The 23,855-nt window shown below is 33.5% G+C and overlaps 1 protein-coding gene across 1 annotated transcript in view; it reads left to right on the forward strand.

Annotated features, from left to right (window-relative positions):
• Nucleotides 1-2,197: 2,197 nt before the first annotated feature.
• Nucleotides 2,198-23,855, forward strand: part of LOC113498722 — a 28,971-nt gene continuing 7,313 nt past the window's right edge. Inside the window, exons 1-2 of the mRNA XM_026878857.1 lie at nucleotides 2,198-2,618; nucleotides 15,402-15,488. Of these exons, the coding sequence (XP_026734658.1) occupies nucleotides 2,285-2,618; nucleotides 15,402-15,488 (421 nt within the window). The 5' untranslated portion in view covers nucleotides 2,198-2,284. The remainder of the gene's footprint in view (nucleotides 2,619-15,401; nucleotides 15,489-23,855) is intronic.

The raw sequence follows: 23,855 nt of genomic DNA on the forward strand, positions 1-23,855 counted from the left end.
AAATAATTTGACTCCTAAACCGAAAACAATGGTATCCATGAAAGTGTGTCTGTTTATATGGTAATAACGACTAAAATAAAGGAGTGAATTTAATAAATTAATGCCAATAAAAAAAAGCATTTGAATAGGGCTGGTAAGCTATATAGATTTGAAGAAACTGAAAAAAGAAGTAGAATAGTAATGCTTCCCACATTACTAACTAATATTTTAAGTATATCGTGCGTTTTATGTGTTTGTAGTTACTGTAATACCTCTAGCTGACGAACGTTCTAATGAACGAGAGACTTCGCCTCAGGATCCATTAAAATTAAATATTTACTTCCACACAAACCTGAACTACATAACCCTAATCTTTCCAATACTACAGGCATCCAGCTTTCCACAAAAAGACAATTCTCCGATTCAAAAAAATAATTAAACACGCGTTTTGGACTCTATTGGATTTAGGGCTGTCCAAAATATCTTGTATCCGGCCACCAAATATGATATATTTTTTTATTCTAGTGAGAACTCTTTGCGTGCGTTACGCAGACGATTTAACAAAATAAGTTTCATTTGTTTGTACCGTCAGCAAAACAGTTAGACTTGTTGTTAATTACATTTATTTACTTATTTGAAGGCCTATACGTGAAACAACAGTTTTGTTGTACACAGTTGGTACGTTTTGAAGACTAGTCTTCGTCTATGGCATAACTATGAGGAATCCTGGATTTTCTTTTTTGTGCAACATAGCATAGTTCTGATCAAAGGTAATGTTTCGAAATTATTGATCAACTAAAATTTTACGTATGTGTGTATGTATCTAAATACAAACGCGAGCTGTCTTTATTGCCATTAAACTAGGTATATCCTTCCTCTTTGATCCTTGAGGATTCTATGTAAAGCCTCAAGGTTACGACTACAACTGACTACAAACAACGAATCTTAAAATCCAACCCTATCCCTTTTGAGGTAAGGAAGAAAATCCTATATCAAAATTTCAAAGCACCACAATTGCGGTAAGTAGTACAACTAGTCACAAATTCTACCTCAACCAACACGAGTCAATTATTCAGTCATTGCCGAATCAATTTCAAACAGTTTCAAACTATAGCAGTTAAGTTAAGCATTTAGTAAGACACGCCGCCTTAATTATATGCGTAATTTGTAAACTTCTGAGTTTGTGAGTTGACGACAGATGGCGTTACACTAATTTTATTGGAATTTTGGTTTCTGAACTTATTCAACGGAGATTTGATCCATTTGGTGGATTCCATTCCTTTTAGACTTGCCTTCGCATCATTTTGTAACCAGCTCTTAAACTCCATCTGTGTTTCTACTAAAAATCTTAAACCTAAGTTTTCTTGTGAAAAGAAGACACAGATGAACAATTATTTTTTTCAATTCCTCGGTTCTGTGTTAACATACCATCTTCTAAATGATCAAATTCTGAATCAGATCTTTACTATTCAAAATCTTAATCAAATCTCTCTGGCTCATATAAAAACTTTCAGTTATGAATACCTAAGTTCACCTTTCATGTGTTACGGCAAGAAACATGAATCGATATACTGAAAATGAAGGGAAATTGCATCAAGTGAACTTCCTCCAAGAAAATAGCTCGCCATATTTTTTTCTGCTAGCAATCTTTTACGACGTGATTCTTTATTCGTAACGCGTATATGATTTTCTTAAGTACCAAATATGTACGGAATATGAAATGTTTTTGGTGGTGTGAATGCGTCAGATATCATGCATGCTCTCAAAAGCTTGTTCTTGAATTATTCTTTAAGGCAAATGGGTTTTCGTCAAATATAACTCATAAAAGATCATCGCTAATCTTTTGTTTACATTTAAACATTATTTCACTAGATTGCTTGAAAAACAGTTTTGTTTTGTCGACCGTACATATGAAAGTAAATATTGATTCACTATACCTATTAGCGACGTATAGCAAAGCGAAACGAAATGATTTTTTATGTCACACATCAATAATTCTCGATAAAGCACCTTAAATGTGCGGATCACGGAAAATTCTTGAATAAAAACTTGTACAGTGGAAAGAAAAGTGGTATAACGTATACATGCAAGTAAAGAACTCAATAAAAAAAAATATTGCACACGCCGTCCGCGGTGGTCAGTGCAGCGTGACGCCAGATAAAAATGATCAAGCAGGCATAGAGGGACTCATTAACCAAGTAGCCATCGATGTAGATGGTTCGGTAAGGCGTGACCCACAAATGGATTGGTGAATCGAAGACGTGAAAACCTGTGACACAGTGTTGTGAAAAAGACATAGGTGAAAATGAATCCCCTTGCCCTTTTGGTCGCTTTTTTGTTGATGGGGAGTGTTAGGGCGATTGTTGAACTGGACTGTAGTGATAATGCTACGTGTATCGATCATATGGCGAAGGAGATCCTAAGGAGCCTGAAGGAGCAGAAGTCTGTGAAGGTGTTCAATGCGCTGACAATAGAGCCATTGAGGACGAGACAGGCGAGGTCGAAAGACTGGTGGTTGACGAACTTCCTGGACAGTCACTCGTTTAGCTTCGACTTAAGTGACTACACGTTCAAACTCTCGCCGGCGGACGGAAACGACGCCTTGGATTTGGAAATATATCAAGGAAGAACTGCTAAAGGTAGGAGTTATTTAAACGTCTGAAATAATATATCCCATACTTTTGTTAAAAAAGTTTAAAGTCCATGATTTCATATCCCATTGCTGAATGTTAAATTGCTGAATGTTAAATTTGTAAAACTTGTAAACCTTTTTTCAGATAACCCTTCTTAAACTCTTAAAACGTCTACAGAATACATAATTCAAGATACAAACCTTTCTAAGTAATTAATTGTATAAACGTTTTCGCGCATAATCAAAGCTCAAAAAATTCACCAAGACCAATATTTGCTAGAAAGTATCAGAATTTGTTATACAAAATCCTTATCTGTAGCTACTATTTCTTCATTAACATGATCATTTTTCATATCCTTATCTACGAGAACTTGCGAGTCGTCCATCACACCAAAAAGAAAGTTGGTAGCCAATGCATTATCAAGTGCAATCTGATTAACGTTTACAGTGCGCTAATTCGCATCTGTGAGCACGCTTCGCTGGGCTCATCAGACCGTTACCATTTAAGGCAATGTGTACAATTGTTTCAATGGCATTCTCTTAATTACTGTTGTGGTTATATATATTATGTATATATAATTAAATATTAACATCTTGTTTTATCACGACAACAAGACTGTCAATGAGAGTGATTTCTTCTAAAATATTCTTTATATATTTAATTTATTCATCCTTATCAACAAGAATTATACCATTAAAATCAAAAGTTTTTCACATTTTCACGCCCTTTCGGAACGTTTCATGAATGACTTCAATTGTGGAGGTTTCTTAAATGGCTTTCCACTGAAAATCCAAAAACGTTTTCTGATAAATTGTTATTCACCATCACACTGTCCTGTGTCATTTCAGTACCATCAATCTGTCTTTTTCATCAATTAGACTACTTATATTCTTTGTCTTCTTTTTGCAGTGGCAATCAAACTTGCATCAGTATATACAATTAAGTTTTTGTTTCGTTTACGCTCTTCTATTATCAATAATGGTTTGTAATTAAGACTTTTACGAGGTAATTACTCATGTATACTTTATACCAGTCTTGAAATCTTGATCGGGGTTTGTTTTCTTCGAAACGCCATTGTTAAGTTTTAGTAAAATAAATTGGTTGCATTATTCTAAATGCGATTCTAAAAGTAAAGCAATGAAGCATTCTACTGGCTATTTTACAAGCGTCTTGCCAAATGCAATAGTAATATTAGTAATAAAATTCAATCCAAGTTCATAAGATAAAATTTCACTAACTCAGACATTTTTACTCATGTCATCTGTGTGAATAAAGCCTTATATAACTTCATTGTGATGATCAACAGTAATTATCTCGTTGTGAAATCGTATTCCGGCGTTTCATGACAAGAATTCAGTTTGTCATTTCCTTCGCATTGCTCGTTAGACGGCTCAATGAATTATTTATAAAACTCATTCGACAATAAAATTATTCAGTCAAAAACACAAAGATCCCTTTCACATTTTTTCCGATACTTTTTAATTCTTATAAAGAATTGTTCGATGATGAAATTAGAAGTTTGTTTTTGATGGCGAAATTAAAGGGAAATAATTTCCTTATAAACATGGCTCCTGTTTTGGCAGATTTAATTTACTGTTATTTATATGTACTTATTTAGTTAATTTAAACGAAAAAAAAAGATTTTCTGATTCTTACTTGTAGTAATAAATTTGGGTTTGACCTGGTATATAAAGAATACCTCATGAAAAACAATATTTTTTTAAATAGATTAACTCAGCGGTTTACGCGAATGTTAGAATGTTAGGATTTTATCGCGGTTTAATGTTAGATTTTAGTTCCCGACGTTTCGACACCTTTGCAGGTATCATGGTCACGGGCAGACTGGACTAGATTAACTCAATAAGACAGTGGACTAAAGGCTAGAAACAAAAACACAAACAAATCAACTTAATAAACCCCTATACGTTTCAAACAAAAAACACAAACGCCTTCAGCAAGAATTTAAAAAGCAATCCTAAGAAAGACGGCTGTCATCCCACGAATTATTGTTCTGTTTTCTGAAGTAAATTAAAGAGAAAAACGTTTGTATAAAAAGATTAATATCAAGTTACAAAAGTTAATCGTCGTTAAATTTTTATTCTTTTGCTCTTACATTTTGATGAATATTTATTCCACCGGGGGTTGAATGATTTATTTCGAAAAGTATTTTTTATAATGTAAGTTGTGAAATATGCTTGGCCTCTTGTTTGTTTTTAAAAGCAAATTAGTCTTCCAAGTATTTTGTGTGGGTATTCTTCTATGCTTGTTTATTAAGAATATTGTAGAGAAGAAAATTGTACATGGAATTTTAAACTCCTTTGTGTTATTTTATTAAGTGTCTGCTCACACTTTTTCTAATGAAACATAATTTATACTGAACGTGTTTTTCTGTTTTCCGAATTATGGTCATCCAATGATACATTTTAATGGTGATCCCGTGATAGTCTTATGTTTCCTTGTAGAAAGTGGTTCACTGCCATTCGCAGAAAATGATGACTATGATTTTCTGGTAATAAGACAGACTAGAAGCCTCAACAGGCAACTGAAACGTTGGCATATTTTAAGAAAGTTGGATACAATTTGACTCTACGAATAGCCGAGTGACCTCTACGTCACCACGAGAAACTCATTGTATTCGTTATGTCAGTTCGATTCCTGCGAAGGATAAGTGTTTGCGTGATCTGCTAATGCTGGTTCTAAGTCTGGGTGTCTTCGTGCATGCGAATTGAATATTTGTGGATTCCCCCTTGAAACAAGGACAAAACTCTTTGCGGTAGGAGTTGATTTTTAGTAAAATCTCTAAGAACTAGTCATTCAGTAGTCACTAAAACAATATCACTTGAACCGAATAACTGGCTATAACATAATGATAATGTGACCTAGAAAACAAACCAATAAACAACATTGGGATAAACAAAGCGATTGACTTAAATCAACTAGATCACCTATTTTATTATTTACTAAAACTAAATAGGCAGCTTTATCTAAATTCCGGCCTAGCGTCGAGTTTAAGGGCGGCTGAACAAGAAATAATTATACTGGAATTCCCTTTGATGTTAAAATATTTGTTTGTTGACACTAGAATATTTATGGTAATTCTAGATGGTAGACAAATTAATAATGAATTGTGGTTGAATTTGGAGGACAAATTTGCTGTTACAGCGTTTGATATTTTGACTTTACATGTCTTTGATTTCTTAGTTCATGTACTCGTTAATAACACTGTTAGACATAAGAATATTTATTCTTATCTTTTTTTAATCGTTAGTAAATGTAATAAGTATTAATTTTTGGTCCAAATTTGGACCCACTATTAGGTAAAGACCTACGTATTTTTTTTCAATAAGCTTACAAATTCAAATGTCAGAAAAATGGATTTCCCTTGTCAAAGCGTGCAAATATATAAAACTCTCAAACATGCTACATATCCTTCTAAAAATCCAATCAAGAAATTAATCTTCTTCAAATTACTTCAACTAGACACGTATAAAATATTCCGCTTCCTCAAACTATACACATTCTAGCAAAAGTGACGTCATTAACCAGAACATACGGGTACTATCCTGAATATCGTAAAGCGAATGGTACGTTAGCACCGAGCTAATGTGGTTGTGACACTGCGGTGTGATTAGAAAATTCGTGGAATATTACTAGACTGGAGGAAATTAATTTGAATGAGAATTTATATGACATTAAGGTGAATTTTGGAAGTGAGAGTTCAGAAGTGGATTCTATAGGCTAAGTTAGTCTTTTGAAATAAAAAATAAATTACAGAATGAATTAATGAGAAGTGCAAGGGGCAGAAGAGAATGGCTTGAAGAGCAAGGGCCCGGAGATAATTAATTGTATAAAAACAAGCCCGAAGTGGGTAATGCAAGACTAAAGATAACTTTGAATAAGATGAGGTCCATTAGGAACTGGATGAGTTACACTGTCGCATGCCAGGTAATGTTTAGGCAGAAGTTCACGCAGCGGATTCAGAGCATTCAGGGATGTAACAGTAAGGTAGGAGAAGATTGAGACATTAGTCTAGTTTTGGCACAAAATAGCTAAACATAGAGCTAGAAGGTACTCTTTGCCTTGCGATGGGCTACTTATTAAAGGCTTTTAGAGGCTAGACCTCTTAAAGATAGCATTAATACTAGCATTAGCGTTCATTAAGTATTAGGATTATTAAAAGATTATATTTTGTGTTAGGAAAAAACTGTTGTTACCACAAAATTGATACACAAACAAGATATGGGTTTAGCTTATAAACATTATCCCCATCAAAACTTTACGAGAATAAACCTTAAAAGCCAACCCACGCGGGATTTTGGATACCGGATATTTTTGCATACTTGATCAGTTGCTACTTAAATACTTAGAGATACAGAAATTGATGGAGAAAATTCCCTTTATGGATAATCCTTGGAGATTTTCTGTACTTAACTGAGCTAAGCATGTACGTACGTGCGTATAAAATAACAAATAATATCGGTTCGTTGGTACTTAATATAAAGTGAGCCATAGTTGTTTATTTTCTTTTTTTAAAACAGTTGCCCCATAAACAAATATATTTCTTATAAATGATTTCACAAATATTCTAGTCACATCATACACATAAGCATTAAGACTTGATCAAGACAAATATCTGTCCTAGGCGAGATTTGAAGTAGTGATTTTTCGGCCACAGTGAGTTTGGCTGCGGCCACTGTCGCTCCGTGCAGTCGTTACTTAATATCAAATGAGTCATCGTCAATCAAATACACAGCTAAGTTTAATTAATTTATATTAAATCCAGTCTTTTTGGGATGTATACGTGAGATGAATTGTTTTACGTAGCATGGGTAAAATATGCCTAGTTTTAATCTTAAACTAACAATGCAACAGCTTTAGTGAATGCACTTTAAGAAAAATTGAAGATATAGTATTTTCGGCGCAAAACTTTAGTTAATCTTTTAAATTATATACACGTAACAAAAAGCTTGAAAATACACCAGCGCAATTAGACACATTATTCAACTGCAATACATACATATTTTCACCGAGTCTACAAGAAACAAAAAACAAATTGTTTCTAGAGTCTTCTAGAGAGCAATATTGTGGTTCTCATACAATATCCCAACGGATGCGTCAATTTTAATCCTAAAATATTTTCTAAACAAGAAAATGTATTTTAATTATTAAATGATGTAACGGTTTACTCACGCGTATTTGTCGGGGTAGCCCGACTAGTTTCGGACCCAACCGGAGTCTTTAATCATGACCAGACGCGGCGGGATGGCGAGTCAAAATCGATAAATACGCGTGAGTAAACCGTTACATCATTTAATAATGAATCATTCTCACGACAGTTACTATCAAAATGTATTTTAAGTTCAGTTTTTGGATGAGTGCTCTATAAAATGTGCTTTTATAGGACAGTTGTCATTGTGAAAGCAAGACAGTGATCCACAGTGTGAGTAACGGCATCTCACTTTCAGAACAGTAAATTATTTTAATTTGGATATTTTTCATTTGACGTGTTCTTTTGTGGTAAAGACAAAAGATTGTGATAAAGTTTTTAATAATGCAATGTATGATAAATATTTTTTTTTTTAAATACCGGCAAGATCAGACTGATTTTTAAATAGAAATAACAAAAAGAAAATGAATGTGGAATTGTATTGACTTATAATGAAATTTGAATTTAATGAAATCCCCTTTTTGGCAAAGACTACATTAAAACTTAATAACAAGTTATAATTTCTGAAATCAGAACCCTGGGTCCGAAAATTAATAAACAATTTGTTTTCTGTTAAACAAATAATTACTAGTTTTCACAAGTTTGAATCCACTTTACTTGAATATTGTTACTGTTATTAATTTGTGTCGTTTATAGAAGGGTTAGGCATCTATTGTAATGTAAGTTGTTATTTGGATTATTTTAAAGCATTTGTTCCACTGACGAGATAGCGAATATCAACAGTAAAACTTCGCTTAAAAAAATAACGCTAAAATAATACTGTCTCGTCGGCTTCACTAACAAAAAGTATTTTTTGAAAAACGATATATCAATCAATAAATCAACAATCATTCATTTAACTTAGGTTACTAAATAGCACGCTTTAGGGATCAAATTACATTGGACAGCACCCAATTTCGGTATCCCATCACCGCTTTAAAAGTACTTTTACTTACCTCCCCGGTAACACATTTACTTGATACTCTGCGACGAACATACATACATCCGTGATCCCCGTTATAATATGAATGCTGGAAAGATTATCCTTACGAAAAGCCAGCCATGTTTTAAATAATAACTTGTTTTTTTTTACTTCCCCTTGGTCTTCAGTACATTACATTAGGAATTGGACTGCGAATGGTATATGATCGTAGTTTTAACAGTCTAGGATGGTTAACAACACAGTTATTTATAAGCCAAAAACAATTCACGTTTTTCAACACATAATATATCCAATTGATAGCTTGAATAGTTTCCAATTTATCTTGTGTTGGAACAAGAGCCCATTCGTTAAGTGTCAATTTTGAATTCTGTACATTTCTAAGTACATGAAAGTAGGTACAATCGGAATCAGTCAGTTCCATGTTGTTTTAAAATAATTTGCGCGCGAAAACAAGGGGTTTTGTCCTTTTCATAATTTTCAAACGGATTCAATTGTTGCCATGTTGATTTCGGCCAGTGACAAAGTTTAGAAAAGGAGAAAACCAAACTCCATAGAAACTTGGGCCTGGCGTTACAGAGCTGGAATTTTGCCATAAATTAGAGAACTTAGGAAGATTTCACGAGTCCAATTTTCACGACACTCAACAATGGCCAAATTGGTAAAATCAGACAATGTTTACACTGATTGTTAGTCTTAGCGAAACCTCCTTTTTAAAGTGAAACCTCCTTCTCAAGATCCTTAGTGAAACCTCCTTCAAAACCTGGGACCTGACAAGCGGTGCGCTATAAAGGACGGAGCGCGCTTAGCAACGCTCTCTCTCATGTCTCTCTCTCACACTCTCTGCTGTCAGGTGGCATCGCTGGAACATATGGCCGTCTCCTGCGTTGTATTTATTCAACTGTAGCGCTTGCAATCTACCATGATGAGGTTTAGGTACCTACCTACTTACTTAAAAAGCGATAAACTCAGATTAATATTCGTGAAAACTTCAGCAGAAAACTGTGTAGATAAGGCCTACTTAGATCAATAATGACATATTTAAACATTGTATTTACTACCAGGGGATTTTTTGATGCTATCTGAAATTACAGTAAACTGAGATTGCAACAATAGGTTTATTAAAATAAAAACTGTATTATTAAGATCGTTCTTTATTAACCACCTTCGTTAGGATTATCGTAATATAATAATACAGGAATTGTGCAGGAGTAAAATTGGTCCATGGTGTGGGCACAGCACCCAACCAATCTTCGCCTTTCTATTGTGTTGCAGCGGTCTGTTGCTATTCCACCATTAATGAACTCATGGTACAGTATCCACCAATCGTCAGAAGAGCAATATCCAGATCCGGTTTTCCAGCAAAGGTCAGCAGGAATGCAGGCATCCAATATGCAAGCAAGGGTCAGTCAGAAGGCAATCAGTTTCGGAGTCCAGTATTCGAGCAGAGGTTTAATATTGTAATAAATCTCGAGAATTTGAAAAACACATTCACGCGCTCGAAGATACGAAAAGCGAATGTCACTTATGAAAGCACGATGACAATTATCAGACGTTGACATTGGCATTTGACATTTGCTAGTGTAATCCATGTGAAATAAATGAATCGATGCGTTAAAATCGATTTTTTCAATTATTTATTTCCTTTAATGATTTTTTAATCGTGCTTACATAAACAAGTTATTAGACACCAGATTTTTTATTTTACAATTATTTGAATATAAAAAAAAGGAATTACACTAAAATAAACGCTAAGGCTGATCTATATTTTGCCCAAAGAATTAGTATTGCCATACAACACTGGCAATACTAATTCTTATTCTTCTGGGTAAGTTTCCCGATTTTAGAAATGATGAAGATGTCTTTTTTGACGCTTTGTAAATAATGTATATTTTTCATTTTATATTGATATAGTTTTAAAAATATAATATCCGCTAAATCAATTATATCCTAGGTAAACTCTATTGTTTAATGCTAGTGTTTGCAAATGAAGTTATGTACAATAAAATAAATACTTTAACGGTTTACAAAGGTGGTTTTAAATAGAAAAATAGAAATGTACTTTTTTTTAGACTTGGCCATTGTAATTGAGGCTAATATTTAAATGGGTAAACAAAGAAAAATAGTAGAATTTTTTGGTACATATTTCATTTGTGTAACGGCTAGGCCCAGAATCGGGTTTCTCCTTTGAATGTCGAGTAATTTTCAGAAAGTAGATTTTCTGTTTGAATTTTGCTTTTGATCGCATATTGATCGCGATCCGAAATCAAAATCCATGATCGCATCCAAAAGAATAGAGTATGAAACAGATTGTCAATCAATTTAATTCGGGCTCATGCTTGATCTTGATCAAAGCATGTCAGAATATATTATTTTTCTGTTTACCCTCTATTGTTATTACTTTTAAGCTTTTTAATTTACATCCCTATCACGTATCAAAGAAAGCAAACAAAAGGAATGCTGAACAGATATTAGTTTACCATCTTATATTAAAAGACGTTTTATTAAAAACACGAGATATTAAATCTTGGTACTATTTGACTTTTTGTATACACACGTGATACTACGTCACAACTGTTTTTCAATAATTCCAGGTTAATCCCACGCCAGGGTTTTATTTTGATAGGATGGAAGAGGTATGCAAATTTTGATGAAACAAACCTCTGTCATCGGATATAAACAATTTTGCCTGGTAAACAAACAAGCTCTATGTCAGACTCCAGATCATCATCGCCCTTGCCCACTACTGGGCATAGCTTTTTTCCTTATATATGCCATCCTCCTCTTTCTCTTACCCTTCACATTCACTTTACATCCAGATTATTCTTGTGTCATGTAACCATCATTCTTCTGCTATCAGGATTGCCACCATTAAGTCATAGATTCATACATTTCATACAGTCATCAAAGCGATTATGACCTTAAATTATCTAAGCATAGAGTCCATTTTTCAATCGCTATTATTAATAGAGATGAATTTATTTTATCTTCAGCAAAAGCCTGAATCTTGAAGCTGTCAAACGCAACCGTCAGGATAAATTTGAATTCATAGTTGTGTACACTTCTGCCAATACCTTCCAAGAACAGTCATTTGGGGAAGACACAATCGACTTCTATTACAACTCGAAGAAATACACTTCTGCCTATAATTTTGAAGAATTTTGTCGCAACGATAGACAAAATCAACACTTCATAGAGTTCCTATCAGATTTTCGCGAAGGTCCACTTAAATATTCAGTGGAAAAGCAATTACTTGCTAGACAAACATAATTTACTTTTCTTGTTACAAATTTTCGCTTCTGAGAAACATTAATCTTTGAGGAATCACTAGATTGCTTTTTTTTAAGCTTTCGTTCAAGTTCCTGTGTACTTACGTGCGAACAAATTTATTTGATTTTTGAACTACTTCTTGATATACAATTGGTAATTATTACATTTGTAAGAGACAAATAACTCACGAGTGTGTGAGTATTCTTTAGTGGCAATATGGTATTAGACTAAGGGCTGATTTTTCACTCGCCAGAAAACTTTTATCGGACGAATATATTTTACGCTTTGACAACTTCTGTACAGAAAATATGTGAAACGGAAAATTTATTCCTCAGATAGAACTTAATGGATGATTGAGAAACCGTTTTTAAATCTAATAACATTATCTTCCTAATTTTCTAATGCTGTAAGTACATTTGTTATAAACCTATCTGGCGGACTACCAGTTATTTTTTGTCAAGTACCTTATTTACATATGATACTTTCGACCTGACCTACCTAGCTAAGTAACATATTGATAATCTTTATTATTTAATAAGCAGAACGCGCTACAAAGGGGATATTATTTGTAATTAAATACAAATAACCCGCCAGATGTCGCACACGTCCATGAGACGTGACACGATACAACGGACTAATTTCAGCTTTCGCTTTTGGATGGTGACCTTGGTGGACAGGATTCTATCTCGTCTGAAGTTAAAATTGTATTATATTATTTTGCAAAGTCACTACAAAATGGGAGAAAGCGGATACACGGCGTCGCCGTAGGAGGAGCGAAGGAGAGACGATCTAAACGATATCTATATACATATATATATCTAAACGATACCGCACAGGCTGGTTCCATGTGGCTTAGAATAGAGAATCGTGGAAGGATTTGGGGGAGGCCTTTGCCCAGATGTGGGACACAGTGGGCTACATAAAAAATGCATTTTATTGTAAAATTTGCCAATCTTTACGCCTTTAAGGATATGCTCGAATTAATGAAGATACGAAAAGAGACATGAAAAGTCATTTCCTCATATTTCACCGTCTTCTATTGATGCTAACGATGCTTAAAATGTCATTTGGTTGAAGGAGCATATGATAAAACAGGATGTGGCCTAATTGAATGAATTTATTTGGTTCGCCGTGGCAATATTAAAAAATAGACGCCATGCAAAATTTATTCTGTCACGATATTTTAAGCAATTTTAATTGATTCCGAACATGCTTTATTCTCTCTTCGGCTCTCTCTTTCTATTTGTTTCAGCCTTGTTATGAAAGGGTTTCCTTTTAAAAAATTCGACCTCTACAAAGTATTTTCTGTGATTTTAAATTATCAATTGTTTCGTTTTTTAGTTTCTATATTCTCCAACAAAGAAGAAACTCTACGCTACGATTCTAAAATGTCAAATTATTTATTTCCTTCACCAAAAGTAAATGTTCCTTAAAAATAAGCAGAAAATAAGGCAAAGACGACAGAACCGAATCTTCACTTGTGTATATTTATATAAAATGCTCTTTTTATCATAATGCCAAAACTCTGAACATTATTACAGACCATTACCTCCTCGCGCCGTAATTCGAAAAGCAACGTGTTTATAAATGGAAAGAAGGACACAATAAAATATTATGAAATATTTTCGAAGGTAGATGTAATAAAAAGCCAAATTCATCGCAAAAATGTCTGATTTTCAATATCGAATCTGTTTGTACCAAAAATGTTGTTGCCTATCTCTTTTGAAGTCACAGCGACTGTAGAATAAGAGCACATTATATATAGAGCGGCGTTTCTCTTATAAAATTGCTTTAAAGTAATTTAAGGCTTGTATTCTCACTAGTGAACTTATGCGTTTGGACGAGTGCGGGGTGATATAGATACAGTTTTTATACGGGACGCATTTTTAAATAGTTATTATAGAAATCAGACATATTTTTAAAAAGTAACCAAACCAAATCATTTTCCTATGTATTGCAAAGCAGTAGATTTTTTTCTAATGTTCTTTTATTAAAAATAAAGCAGTAAAATGGTTTTATCTCTACGAATTGGATGTGATTTGGGGATTTTTTACTTGTTATGTGATGCCAATAGAAAAATTATGGCTAAACCAAATTACGTATCATATCATGTAGATTACTAACTATTTTTTGCAGATATAAATTCTCTGTAAGTGCCGACGAAAAGCTGTTTAATCTGCACGCTTTTTTCAAACTTTTTACAAAAGAGCAGCCTTAATGTTCCCGTGGGATCATTGTTGTAGCGGGCGGCTCCACGGGCTATAGCTAGTAGTCAAATAAAATTATTCTTTCATACAAGTTACACGTTCGATCATGACATCTCATCGTTCCTTTAATATTCTTCAATTTCTCTAATTTGTAGAAAATTCTAATGCTGACTACAAATACGCTAAAGAATATTTTTTTAATTTTCATATTTTTCATAAAATTATTCCATTTAAGCACCGTGTGTATCAATAACCTGTGTTAACAACGTTAATTTCGTATAAACGATGTTAATAAATTAATTAATATCTCAATTCAATGTGAAGACTGATTAATTGTAGAGCAATTAATATTAAATAGGTATGTTATTTACGTTCCACGAATGCTTGTCCTGAGTCTGGGTGTCTTTGTGGATGTGACTTGAATGTTTGGGAAGTCACTGCGATACAAGAAATCAATTTTTAAGTGACGGAGTTTTTAAATAGAAAAAATATTAATCAGACACCAATATAATTGGTCTGTTTAGTAAATATTCAAGCTGGAAAATAAGTGAGCTATTTTGAAGTTTAAACTTGTCAACATAAGTCTTGCTTTCACTATTGCAGTTCTACTTTTAATACCCTCTTATATATCGTTGTCTCTTTCTTTGCTTTTAATTGATTCCACCCACATCCAATACGCGTGTTAGATATTGCTGCAAAAGTTACCTTGACAGTCTTTGATAGGGTCCAAACTTACTCAAAAAAATTGTTTATCGTTTACCCGTGAACTCTTAATAGAAAAGAAAAAAATACTTTCGTATTACTCGAATAGTGTGTATGTGAATCTATATCTATACTAATATATAAAGCTGAAGAGTTTGTTTGTTTGATTGTTTGTTTGTTTGTTTGAACGCGCTAATCTCAGAAACTACTGGTCCGAATTGAAAAATTCAATTAATTTTTGTGTTGAATAGACCATTCCTCGAGGAAGGCTTTAGGCTATAAACCATCACGCGGCGACTAATAGGAGCGAAGATACAATGGAAAATGTGAAAAAAACAGGGCCGGTATAAATCCTAACTTATATCTTCTACCCACGGGGACGAAGTCGCGGGCAACAGCTAGTTGTAAGATAAAAAGCGAAATATTTATTTCAAAAAACTAACACCTTAAATCCTTGATTTCAGATGTTTCGGATCCAAATGCGAAAAAATCAAGCAGCAAAAGCGATGAAGAAAAAGAAGAAGACAAGAAGATACCAAAGTTGGGTCTACGTAAGTACTTTCAAATTTTATTTCATAAATAAAAAAACACAAGCGCCTACTGAAGCGTCTTCAGGAGCGAAGGAATTAATTTCCGTTTAATACCTAATTTGTTTTTCATTTCAATTAAGCGATGTTCAATATTTTTACGAATGGGAACTGCTCTAGATTCATTATTTTTTAATTATACATTTTCTTATCTTAAAATATTAAAATAACACACAGTTAAAATAAAAACACACTGACAATTGGCCCTTTCTGACTGCCAATAGGCATCAAATACATTCAGACCTCCGTTTTCGGGTGGAAAATCTGACCTTGAATCAAATTCCCTACACCTACCTAATAATGTAGAGCAAAGTATATTAGTGTAAGTTAGCGATATTGAGCGATCCATTAGCGATACAAAGAGACCCTCGATACCAAAAGCCTGTGCCCGTCATGTGGTAAACGATGTCAAACCTCTCTGACTGATCCCAACCTATCACTCATTCAATTAGTTTTATACGCTGTTCAAGTGAACTGATTTAATCAATGTAATTCAATTATTTGATAGGTTCAGCACTTGTAAGTCGATGCTGTATTGCGTAATGAATCGATTATGAAGGTTAGGCAAACTTTTCCAAGGTTTGTTCTTGGATTTGTCATAATAACTTCTTTTGTGTTTCATAGATTTCTTTTGATTCCGTCTGATCAGTCTGTTGCAACCATTAAAACGTAAATAATCTGTAAAAAAATGTTTTAGTGTTCCACCAAAGTAGACAAATAAAAACACTTTCTCGTTTTTTTTTTTCATAATTTTTATAATACTATTTACTTAAACTCAAATCATAAAAATCAAAAAGTAATCGAACAACGAATTAAACACGCAAAATCGCTTTCATCACGTTTAACAAAATATATTATTACCAAACGTTAAAATAAGAACCAATTAAAAAAAAATGACACACAAATATGATTAATCCAAAGCCAGAAGAATGTTTAAAAAAAATACACGCAAAGGAATCTCATACAGCCAAGATTCATTGAATAAGTTTCTAATTTAGCGTGTGAGACAACGCGTGCAGATATTTTAATCAGCATTTTACTTTTCTCCCGAACGATTCGAAGTAGTCTTGTTTTGTCACGATATTTTAATATTTATCATCGTAATTCACGGATGAATAGCACCTACTTTCGTTGCGTTTTTCGGATTTCCATCCATATTTAAATTGTACGCATCAATTGGTACGGACAGCAAAAGAACTCGATTACACATCCTGACTTATTAAGTGCCAGTATTTTCAGTGACATGAAAACATTGGTTTTTCATTTATTTTATTTAAGGTGTCTAACCTCATCATCGGCCGGTAGAAATAACAGCTGGGACCCACAATTTAACGTGCCTTCCGAAACACGAAGGAACTCGTTATGACAAAGATGGTCACCCATCCACGGACCAACCGCGTCAAGCATAGCTTAACCTGTGATCGAATCACTTATGCGGTTATAGCTTAGCCACGAACTCCTCGAGTCCTCCTTAAGGTGTCTAACCTATTTTGTCATAACAATTGCTGTTGTATATCTGTGAAAGAGTTTTTATGGTTCGATCGGATTTTTTGTTACACAATTTTGAGGCACTTCCCGATAAGCTAGCAGGCTGAAATTTTCAGGGTAGCTTCAAACCGCATGACAATGCAATTTACACATAAAAACAGCTAGACCCGTTTTTTAAAAAAAATTGAATGGAGTGACTAATGTAGTGAAAAAACGTGGGTATTTAGATTTTTTTAATCTATTAATTATTTTTCATTTACAGTCTTCTATTGCTGACAGTACCAGCCTTTTGGTCGGTTGCGAATTGGATTAATGCGTGTATAATATTATGTTAATTTTCGCACATTTAAAATCGGTAATGGGTGTCGATGCAAAAAGATTATTCGCGCATATAATCCAATTTGGTACACGTAGGTAATTGACAAGCTTTCTGTTTATTAAAGTGAATGCCTGTTTAAAAGAGTGGCATTAATGTGATTATTTACACTACTATTAACGTTGATTTTATGTTATGCAGTTATGCAGTATCATCACTTAATAATAATAATAATTTGGGGCCTATATTTGTGCTGGGAAGTCACTACCCGCTCATTTATTTACTCTGTACACAACTTCCAATGACAGGACTCGGTTACATTTTCAGGGCGTTTATTTTCAACTCCTACTGAAATATTCGTTTTCAATATCAATTTTAACTATGATATCTGTTGGTTTTTTTTTATATAGGTTTAGCACACGTCTGTCATGACAATTTCTGTAAGCCGGGATCCAAAATAAAAGCAACGAAAACTACCGGGGCATCAAAATGTCAAGCAAGCCGTTTTGAAATTAACATGAAATAATTAAAAAGGAGTAAGAATGCTCGGTAGGCAACCCTAATGGAACGGCTTAGTAACGCGTTTCCTATTATTCAGGAACTCCTAATTCTACCGTTGACAATATAATTATACCCTAATGCCATAATACATGGATTCTTGTATATTTGTATAAAGTGACTGTCAGCTATCCATTAGTCTGGCTTTTAGTAGCATTTCCTTGCGTGATATTCTTGTACATGCTTATACAAAACAAAACGTAAATGACTTATTATACTTCAATATAAAATAATATTGATACGATTAGGGCAGAGTTTTTTAAGTTAGTTTACATATATGGATGACTAGCTGTTGCCCGCGACTTCGTCCCCGTGGGTAGAAGATATATGTATGTTATTATAAATACCTGCCCTGTTTTTTTTTCACATTTCCTTTGTATCTTCGCTCCTATTAGTCGCAGCGTGATGGTTTATAGCCTAAAGCCTTCCTCGATGAAAGGTCTATTCAACACAAAAATATTTTTTCAATTTGGACCAGTAGTTTCTGAGATTAGAACAAACAAACTCTTCAGCTTTATATATTAGTATAGATTATTATGAATTTTTCACGAAATAATAATGAACGGATGAATGATCGAATGAATGCAAGCTGATTATTTGATTAACAAACAGGCTTATTTTGTTTACTTCTAATTACCATTTTAGCGGGCGGTGCCATGTGTAACTGATAATTATAATTTAATATAAAAACTATGTCAGAATCAAGTCACATTTCTTAATCGTATCCTAATATCACGCATTAAAATGATAATTTATTTCAAAATGGGTTAGTCACTTTTCGCTTCGATATTTTTATACCATTTCAGAAAAGTCATATTTTTATTCAAAATTTATTTAAAAACGTTTGAAATTTTTGATTAATTAATATAACTTAGAACAGACTTAATTAATAATTACTAGTCATTTGACTACTCCAGTAAACTTTCTCAATAAAAATAAACTAAAAGAAAGACCCTAACATTGGAATCACTAAAAAAAATCCCAGAAAGACGATAAATTCAGCCGCTTGGGTATAAATCACGATCAAGTTTTGTTTCATTTCAAAATTCCCCACTGGAAATATGAGAACGAACGGCTGTGACGTCGCATTCGTAATTTATTCGCTTCACACTTTCCTCGTAGAAAGTTTTCCTTATTAAAAACATGTTCATAATTAATTTTTATATTGGGCTGTGATCTGGGAGCCTAGAACCACGTCCTAGAACCACGTACTGTAGTAATACTAGTAATGTTATGCCGATTGTGAGAGCGTGACACCAGTACGAAACGTAGAGCGACGTCTCTTTTCGTCAACTCCAATAGTACTTCATTAAAAAATTGTGGTAGTAGCCCTCTGACACATATAATGGAAAAAAAGCTATAAAATGTGTTTGATCAAAGTACCGTTTCTTGGGACGTCAATTATTTTTCAAAGAAAAGTCCTTAACATCAATATCTTAATACCTTTTTTTCATTTTTCGAGTGTTTAAGCATAAAGGTTTCGAAGCATAGAGTAAATTTAGATTTTTCAGAGTTATTGTAATAACCTAACATATAATACCAGCTTCTGAATGTCTAATTTTTGCACAGGCCTACTATATAGGAGAGGTATACCATGTTCAAATAAAAGAATAACACACCGTACCTGTTAAACCATTTTAAAATTCCGTTAAACATAGTCATGTTTTTCTTTTTTCAAAATCTAGTTGGTTTATAATCATAAAGTAATTCAGACTAACTCGTAAATCCTCGAAACACGATCACGCCTAAAACCTCTTTTGATTAAAACAAGATAAGTTCAAAGTAGTTTCTGATTAAAACCATTTCGAATTAAGCTGCTAAAACTAAACTTAGTTTAAGACTACCTAGATTAAATTGGGCTGGTCTGGACACGTCTGCAAGTTCACTTAACTGTGGCCTAGTTCCTCTAAGTGTAAATTGGGTAGAATTGTCTTGTGTGTTCATGGTCCGGTTGTTGGTTACGTTTAACGTAATTTTATATTGAAGTATTGAATATAATATGTATCTTGCTTTTTTCTCACTCGTGGTACCAAACTCAAGAGTATATTTTGTCTGTATGGTTTTTTTTTGCTTGAACTCTGGACTACATTTACGATTTCCTTACACATTTAATAGTTGCTTCTTCACGAATAATACGTTTCCCTGTACTACTCAATTGTCCCTTTGCGTCGCATGTGCATAAATACATGTTTTCAAATCATTCACTCAAACAACATAGGCTAAAAATAGCATTTACAAACCACACAAGTCTTTTATGTATATTTTTTTGATAACGTTTTACTCTCACGTATCCATCGTAATCACCCACTGGTTTTTGACCTAGCTAAGGTCTTTGATCATAAGATGACGCGGTGGCCAGTGATAGATAGGGCGTAAAACAATCATTATCTACTAGCGATTTCCCCTCACAAAAGCAATTTTGCATAATATATTTTACATAAGGTCTGTGATAAATCTGAAATTACGATATTTGTGGCAAAACTCACGGTCTCTGTCTATCCCCTAGGAATGTAACTGCGACAATGACATAATTGCAATCTAGATAGCTCTGAATACACCTTTGGGATACTTAATTTATCGTTTCATACTCGTAGTTACGTAAACTAATATACCTTTTGATCCCACAATTATTGGTATAAATAATATTTATAGTATAAACTAGCTGTTGCCCGCGACTTCGTCCCCGTGGGTAGAAGATATAAGTTACAATTTATACCTGCCCTGTTTTTTTTTCAAATTTTTCATTGTATCTTCGCTCCTATTAGTCGCAGCGTAATGGTTTATAGCCTAAAGCTTTCCTCGATGAATGGTCTATTAAACACAAAAAAAAAATTCAATTTGGACCAGTAGTTCCTGAGATTAGCGCGTTCAAACAAACAAACTCTTCAGCTTTATATATTAGTATATATAGAGTATAGATTAATGTCGTTCCACTGCTGGGAGAAACCTTCCTCTTTTTATCCTTTTTAGGGCTAAAGAAGTCCTGTTCTCCATGAAGGAGTCGAGCTTACCATGCCATCTTTACTTGCTCCTTCCACCTGATCCTTAGTAATTTTCGGACCCCAATTTAACTAGGCCTTTCAATCAAATGAAATATGGTAGATATGGAAGGCACAGTATGGCAATAAAATAAGGTTTTCAAGATTTATTTCTGCCTATTCTCCATATTACTAAATTTTTTATTGCTCCAAATCAAATGTCACCTGAATTAGTTATTTTTTTAATACCTCTTTTTATCGATAAAGAAAAAAGTTTGTTACTTATTACCTTTTTGCACTGTACACACGCTATCTAAGAAAGTATTTTTTTCTTCATTATTCTCACAAAACTTTTTCAGGTCGAAAATCAGGCTTATTTTTCCGGGACAAAGCATTGTAAATATCATGTCACACGGCTGACTACCTTTTTATACGTTGATTGAGGTGACATAAACCTTATGTAATACACGTTTCAATTTATTTACTGTCTGAAAATATGACAATATGACACTGTATGACAAAACTAGGTCAATGAAAACAAAGGAAGATTTTGACCTTTTATGGATAACTTTCGTGAAGTATCTCGTCATTATCTGTTGTAATAGTTTTTTGGGATTGCTCGACTATTTTTTTCCCACCTGAGTTCTTATAAGAGTTCTGATTGCGGCAGAAATGTCGCGATTCTGAAATCACAATAATATTATATTGTCACCTAATTTAATGGTATGCACATTTTTATCTCAATAAGAAAAATCAAAGCAATAAAACCAAGCCTTATAAAAACAAAATAAAATCAGCATTTTAGTTCCTTGTCTTGCACCTAATCTGAGAAAACCATTTTATATATGAATTCAACAATAGTCTGTTTATTCCCTGAAATACAAAGTATAACATTTCCATGTATTCCTTCAACCATACAAAGGTTTATTTTTATGCGAATACCTACCTATTCATGGTTTTACCTCAAAGACCATTTTTGTGTCATAAACGATATTATGATGAGGTTTAACGATTTCCCGATATTTTTATTAGCTGCTGATGTTAGGGTTTAGTTCTTTTATATATGAGGCAACAAAAGGTACTGTACAATATAATATAATACAATATAAATAATAATTTTACGTCACTGACTACATTTTTGCGATTTGGTGTATCCAAAAAAAGGGTAATATTATAAGAAGCCAATCCGTCTGGACTTGGGTACAAGTGTAAGTTTCATCAAGTTTGACTGGGGCTTTGGGGTTTCTTATTTGAAGTCGTTTGTAGGTTATTGTTAAAACAATATTATTATAATTAATAATTACTCAAAAACTTTAACACGATATTGTCATTACCTGAAATACTCGTACGTTCAAGTGTACGTTTGGTTTTACGCAGCTTAACATCATTGGACAATGTAAATTTGTGTTGTGTCGTGTATAGACGGCCTTATCAAATGTACCTTAAGCTGCTATTAAAATTGCGTCGCTCTTGTAAATGTTCCTGGTATTCTGATATTATGCACGGATCATTGTTATATTATGTAGAGCCATGTTTTTGAGGTATTAAGTACGCATTTACGTCTGGATGTTTAGATAATGGCTGTCATATAATATGGCAGGGTTTGAATTCTTAAACATCTCCTTTTACTGGCTGTTAGACGAACGTTAATTGTGTTAACAAAATAAACAAAGTAAGAAATTTAAAAAGTTAATAATATATAACAAAACAAAGATTTTAAAAAATAGACTAACTATTAGAATCGCCAGACTAGTCTTGGTCCTATCCGGAGTCTTTAATCATTAGATGACGCAGGGTCGCGAAAAATCACGATATCCATAAATACGCGTGAGAAAAACGTTATGAAATAATTGTAAAAACTAAGATTTAAGATTAAAAGCAATACAACCTGTATGAACCGGGACACTTGGTAACCTTTTGGCTCCTTAACTGGCCTGCCAACCTCTCTTGTAGTTAGACTCTCTTAGTTTGAAAAGCAAGATGGCTGACAACACTGCTGAGCTTCCTCATACTTTCATAACGGTTATAGTCCTGTTACTAATACAGGACTATAACCAGCGTAAACTAAAATATTTCTAGTACCTAAAACTCCTAACAAAGCCAAACAAATAGGTCCAATAAATACTAAGTTGGAGTAAACAAGCGTCCCTGTTTCATCGTTTTACGGTGTGATAGGTGATCGTAAAGGAATAAATGTTTGTTACCATCATAAATGCGTAACGTTATACCGATACTTGTCTTTATAGAGTAGGCAGTATTGTAAGTGGTGATTCGGTTTTATTCATACGTACTTTTATATTTAACTAGCTTTTCGCCCGCGGCTTTGCCCGCGTCGAGGTCGGTTATATCGCGTTTCCAAGAGATATCTTTAAACATCCAGGATAAAAAACTACCCTATGTTCTTTCTCAAGGTCAACTCTATCTCTGTATCAAATTTCATTAAAATCAGTTCAGTGGTTTCTAGGTGAAAGCGTAACAGACAGACAGACAGAGTTACTTTCGCATTTATAATATTAGAAGGGATGTTGTATACCGAGCAGGTAGGTATTTGTCTTACATCGAATATTGCAGTCACCATTTGATATGATTTGCATATTTTTTATTCATTGTGAGAATTACTAATTAATAGAGAACAGACAAGGAAATAATAACAACCTTTATTCATCTTCGTAAAGGTAGAGTAAAATTGAAACCGTGTTTCTAAGTCTTGGCTGTATCTGTCTGTGCGTCAGTTACAGGGTTTTACGTCATGAACTGTTTTAGTTCGACACAAGTGATTTATTTCTGTTACATCTACAGTACATAATTGTGATTATAAAATCTTTATTGCGGTTACTAATTTGATAGGTGACCCTTTTCATTTGGACGTTTTTTCTTTATCATATTACAATGAAACCCTTAGTTTCACGAGACTGGCATTTGACCTGTTTTAATTTAGAGTTTAGATTCATATTTACTTAATTTTATTTATTTTATTGTCTAAATAATAAA

This window comes from Trichoplusia ni, chromosome 1 (genome assembly GCF_003590095.1).
Source record: "Trichoplusia ni isolate ovarian cell line Hi5 chromosome 1, tn1, whole genome shotgun sequence".
Classification (NCBI taxonomy): domain Eukaryota; kingdom Metazoa; phylum Arthropoda; class Insecta; order Lepidoptera; family Noctuidae; genus Trichoplusia; species Trichoplusia ni.